Below are 6,015 nucleotides of genomic sequence, written 5' to 3' on the forward strand. Positions count from 1 at the left end.
TCTGCGGATATACAACAATACTTTTGATTATTCCTTAGCTTTTTCATTGTAAAGCAGTTTTTCTTTTTTTTCACAATCACTTGTAACTTATTTTTATAGTATAGTTTGTTGATTTCTGAGCAGAAAGAGATGAAGTTAAATTCCCATTCTCTTCTGTTTCTTAAAGTCGTGGGAATCTTAACAGTGAAGGACCACAGTTAGCACACTCACAACACACATGAACTTCATTATCATACTACTTGTATATTTTTTGTATAGGAAAATCCCCGTGGAGAAATTGAAATTATCAACGTCTTCATTTCCCAATTTTTTTATATTATATATATATATATATATATATATATATATATATATATATATATATATATATATATATATATATATATATATATATATATATATATATATATCTCACAAACACACACACACAAAAAAAAAGATAAATAAGAAAGGTTTCTGATAAGGTAGTAAGAATATGAAAGAAAGAAGTTCCGATATAACTTAAGATTGTACTGCGTCTTGGGGAGTTTCATGACGGTGTGTGGTGCTTCACATTCAGTTTTTGGTCTGATCGTTATTACTGTAGCATCATTAGACTGGGAGTCGTTCATTTATATTGTCATTAAGCCTCTGATTTGAAGTCCATCACTTTATACATATTCTAGATAAGAGTTACTCGAGTGCGAAGTTTTTAATATTATTAATGTTTCCAGAAGACAGGAGAGAGTGAGAAGCACTGTTTAGATGCTCTAAAGAAACCATGTATACGTGACTATGAAAACGGGAAAAGAGTGATAAAAGAATTGTAGGAAGGTAATAAAGAACACAACGGCGGTACACGCTCAACCTTCCCAAGTTTTCTATGATAGGTTGTATAACCAATAGCACCTCTGTCTAGGTTTACTGACAAGTCAAACATTTTCCTTCCATACATTTCTTTATTGAAGAAGCTAATGTCTTACTCTTCCAATGGAATACTTATGAAGCAAGGAAGGAAAGGTCTCCATTCCTTTCTTCCCCAGGCAATACTCAGGAACCACTGTTCAGGGAAAGGAAGGTCACAGAAAAGCTAAAAAAGTTTTTTGAATAGTCATTATATGAGGAAACAGTATTTTAAGAATAAAACTGAGTGCTTAATGAAAAGTTCCATTCAAAGCCAACACGTATAGCTATAAAGGCGGGTTCACACTTGTCAGTATATGACTGAAATTGCAAGTGGGTAGAGTTTCCGACTGAATATCGGTGCCTAGCGACTGAACAAACCAGAGCAAAACAAAACCAAAACCAACATGTTGGTCTTGTTCAGTCGAATTGCGATTTTGTCTACATTGTGAGATCACGGAGAATGGTTTAAAAATATGGTGCCCAGATGTGTAGATGTTTGAGTTGGTGAGGGGAAAAGGGCACATCTGGGAACCTAAAAATTAATTATACAGACAAAAAAGAAAAAAATTGAAATAAGAAAAATAATAAAAATTAATAAATAAATAAATAAATAAATTAATTAATTAATTAAATAAAAAAAAAACTTACGCAAATCGACGTTTGATGAAATAGCTGCCCCTCTCCAGTAACTGTTTTCCTCTGTGCAGGGTGATGTTGGAGGTGAGGACTGAACAGTTGTGATGATATAATTTGGTCGTCACCGGAGGAAGGCATCGTGTTGGGTACCTGTTTGTTTACATTCAACTTCCTGCCAACCAGCCGATACTTCCCAGTCGCTATGCGTGAACGTGTTCCGACTAGAAGGCCTCTGTCTGTACTTTTAGTGACTTACAAATTTGCAATTTCAGTCGCACATTGACACGTGTGAACCCGCCTTCAGACTTCTAGCGTCTAAGGAGATTGTAACTAATTGGTCTGCCTCAGTTCTTTGCTTATATTTTTTTAACCCTGCTGTTTTATGTATTTCTTTAGGAAATATTATTGGTGTTTTGCCTTTGTGATAAGGCGTCCTGCCATCAGTTTTCGCGACATTACTTGGTGCAATTTTTCCAGATGTATTTCTCTTTTTTTTTTTTTGTCTCCCATGAAATATAACATTTTCTAATTTAGTATTTAAGAAAATTAAACAAATTTTAGCATTAACTAATATATATCTCTTCTGAATAATTTTATAGGAGATTGGTACGGTAAAGGGCAAGGAATATTATCTTAGCTGCTATTACTCTTCCCCAAAAAAAAGACCTCAATTCTGAGGGATTCTTATAAGATAATATGAATATGCAAGAAAAGAATAGCGATGTAGTGTCGGTCCATAATAATTGAAGAAGCAGCTTTCTTACTATTATTTTTAGTTAAAGCGATATGTCAGCTCACTTTAACTTTAACAGGTTAATGTAATTAGTTATGACGTGTAAATTAAGTCACTTACGAAATGTTTAAGAAAGGTATTAGTGCAAAACAGAAAACTGATACCGGTGCGCTTGTGCTCTCTCATCTTTCTCCCATCATCTTTTTGACTTCTATCTGAGCCGCTCCAGCTGACTGCATGGGCAGCTACACTAACAAGGTTGAACGTGGTGTTTACAGCCGGTTCCTGAATGTTTTGGTACGGCAACAAACCAAAACGCTTACCATGTTGTTTGGCTCGCGCACCAACTATTTATGACAGTTCCACAATTCGCTGTTTTGTGTTTGGAGCGCTCGCCAACCTAGTTGTCTGGCTTACCAAAAGGATATAAAGCGTCGGAATGGTTGGTAGCCCCGCATAGCTGTGGTTGGTAAGCGTGTGAGTGAAAACCTGGTGAAAACGTAAACAATTTCGTTCATCAGCTGATAACATGTCTCAAGGAAGAGAGAAGTCCACGTCGCTAACCAGCGACCAGAAAAGCACGCTGGTTGATCTAATCAACCAGTTCAGTGTTGTACTTGATAAAAGTGGCAATTACTCAATGATTGCAAAAAAACAGGAAGCTTGGGAGACAATCACCAAGAAATTCAATGCAGTGCATCCCTTCGCTGAGAAAAAAACTTCACTGCAGCTGAAGAGAGCCTGGGGATACCTCAGAAATAAGTAAGTAATTATAATATACATTCTACACTAGTCATTAGGCACTCGTTAGCACATCAGAAGGCATTCACAGATGTATTTCACATTACTGAATGTGTACTAGAAACTAATCTAACCAACCAAACAATAATCTAGCCAAACAAACCCGTATGAGTGCTCTGCCAGTAGAGGGAAACATTCAATTAGTTGATGAAGGAACAAATCGTAAAAATATACAGCTGTTGGTTAAGACTTAGCTTTTTAAACCTTGGCTCACAAAATAACTTGCTTAATGAAGAGCTCTTTTAAAAGCAAAGATACCCTAACCTAACATGACATAGGGAATATAGAGAAAAGTGTATATATATATATATATATATATATATATATATATATATATATATATATATATATATATATATATATATATGCACACATTTAAGTTTTCTTTCTTTGATTTCTTTCAGGGTGAAGGTGGAATATGCAAGTTATACGAAGAAAAAGTTTGCAACTGGAGGTGGTCCTCCACCTTCACCACCCAAATTAAGTCCTTTGTTGGAGGCAACGGCAAATCTGATTTCAGAGGAACTTGAATTGGCAGAGTTCCAGTATGACAGTTCCTGTCGTGATGTGCCTCTGCCAACAAATCCATTACCTGAGGCACCCAAATCACCGTCACCTCAGCCTTTACATCCATCGTCACCTTTACTGGTCTTGCATGAAGAAGATTATGGTAAGCACATTATATATATATATATATATATATATATATATATATATATATATATATATATATATATATATATATATATATATATATATATATATATAGAGAGAGAGAGAGAGAGAGAGAGAGAGAGAGAGAGAGAGAGAGAGAGAGAGAGAGAGCGCGTACATGAATGAAAAACTCTGCGGATATACAACAATACTTTTGATTATTCCTTAGCCTTTTCATTGTAAAGCATTTTTTCTTTTTTTTCACAATCACTTGTAACTTATTTTTATAGTATAGTTTGTTGATTTCTGAGCAGAAAGAGATGAAGTTAAATTCCCACTCTCTTCTGTTTCTTAAAGTCGTGGGAATCTTAACAGTGAAGGACCACAGTTAGCACACTCACAACACACATGAACTTCATTATCATACTACTTGTATATTTTTTGTATAGGAAAATCCCCGTGGAGAAATTGAAATTATCAACGTCTTCATTTCCCAATTTTTTTATATTATATATATATATATATATATATATATATATATATATATATATATATATATATATATATATATATATATATATATATATATATATATATATATATCACAAACACACACAAAAAAAAAAGATAAATAAGAAAGGTTTCTGATAAGGTAGTAAGAATATGAAAGAAAGAAGTTCCGATATAACTTAAGATTGTACTGCGTCTTGGGGAGTTTCATGACGGTGTGTGGTGCTTCACATTCAGTTTTTGGTCTGATCGTTATTACTGTAGCATCATTAGACTGGGAGTCGTTCATTTATATTGTCATTAAGCCTCTGATTTGAAGTCCATCACTTTATACATATTCTAGATAAGAGTTACTCGAGTGCGAAGTTTTAATATTATTAATGTTTCCAGAAGACAGGAGAGAGTGAGAAGCACTGTTTAGATGGTCTAAAGAAACCATGTATACGTGACTATGAAAACGGGAAAAGAGTGATAAAAGAATTGTAGGAAGGTAATAAAGAACACAACGGCGGTACACGCTCAACCTTCCCAAGTTTTCTATGATAGGTTGTATAACCAATAGCACCTCTGTCTAGGTTTACTGACAAGTCAAACATTTTCCTTCCATACATTTCTTTATTGAAGAAGCTAATGTCTTACTCTTCCAATGGAATACTTATGAAGCAAGGAAGGAAAGGCCTCCATTCCTTTCTTCCCCAGGCAATACTCAGGAACCACTGTTCAGGGAAAGGAAGGTCACAGAAAAGCTAAAAAAGTTTTTTGAATAGTCATTATATGAGGAAACAGTATTTTAAGAATAAAACTGAGTGCTTAATGAAAAGTTCCATTCAAAGCCAACACGTATAGCTATAAAGGCGGGTTCACACTTGTCAGTATATGACTGAAATTGCAAGTGGGTAGAGTTTCCGACTGAATATCGGTGCCTAGCGACTGAACAAACCAGAGCAAAACAAAACCAAAACCAACATGTTGGTCTTGTTCAGTCGAATTGCGATTTTGTCTACATTGTGAGATCACGGAGAATGGTTTAAAAATATGGTGCCCAGATGTGTAGATGTTTGAGTTGGTGAGGGGAAAAGGGCACATCTGGGAACCTAAAAATTAATTATACAGACAAAAAAGAAAAAAATTGAAATAAGAAAAATAATAAAAATTAATAAATAAATAAATAAATAAATTAATTAATTAATTAAATAAAAAAAAACTTACGCAAATCGATGTTTGATGAAATAGCTGCCCCTCTCCAGTAACTGTTTTCCTCTGTGCAGGGTGTTGTTGGAGGTGAGGACTGAACAGTTGTGATGATATAATTTGGTCGTCACCGGAGGAAGGCATCGTGTTGGGTACCTGTTTGTTTACATTCAACTTCCTGCCAACCAGCCGATACTTCCCAGTCGCTATGCGTGAACGTGTTCCGACTAGAAGGCCTCTGTCTGTACTTTTAGTGACTTACAAATTTGCAATTTCAGTCGCACATTGACACGTGTGAACCCGCCTTCAGACTTCTAGCGTCTAAGGGAGATTGTAACTAATTGGTCTGCCTCAGTTCTTTGCTTATATTTTTTTAACCCTGCTGTTTTATGTATTTCTTTAGGAAATATTATTGGTGTTTTGCCTTTGTGATAAGGCGTCCTGCCATCAGTTTTCGCGACATTACTTGGTGCAATTTTTCCAGATGTATTTCTCTTTTTTTTTTTTTGTCTCCCATGAAATATAACATTTTCTAATTTAGTATTTAAGAAAATTAAACAAATTTTAGCATTAACTAATATATATCTCTTCTGAATAATTTTATA

The 6,015-nt window shown here is 34.6% G+C and overlaps 1 protein-coding gene across 1 annotated transcript; it reads left to right on the forward strand.

Annotated features, from left to right (window-relative positions):
• Nucleotides 1–2,538: 2,538 nt before the first annotated feature.
• On the forward strand, nt 2,539–5,728 carry LOC123514676. The gene is made up of 3 exons (XM_045272717.1): nt 2,539–3,016; nt 3,460–3,725; nt 5,721–5,728. Exons 1-3 carry the CDS (start codon nt 2,784–2,786, stop codon nt 5,726–5,728), a joined length of 507 nt encoding a protein of 168 aa, XP_045128652.1. The 5' UTR covers nt 2,539–2,783.
• The last annotated feature ends 287 nt before the right edge of the window (nt 5,729–6,015 follow it).

Source organism: Portunus trituberculatus, chromosome 38 (genome assembly GCF_017591435.1).
Source record: "Portunus trituberculatus isolate SZX2019 chromosome 38, ASM1759143v1, whole genome shotgun sequence".
NCBI lineage: Eukaryota > Metazoa > Arthropoda > Malacostraca > Decapoda > Portunidae > Portunus > Portunus trituberculatus.

Bases quoted from the DNA above. Each gene is read 5' to 3' on its own strand.
- LOC123514676 (XM_045272717.1), top strand. From the start codon at position 2,784: ATGTCTCAAGGAAGAGAGAAGTCCACGTCGCTAACCAGCGACCAGAAA. The intron at 3,017-3,459 runs GTAAGTAATTAT...GATTTCTTTCAG, and splicing joins TGGGGATACCTCAGAAATAA to GGTGAAGGTGGAATATGCAA.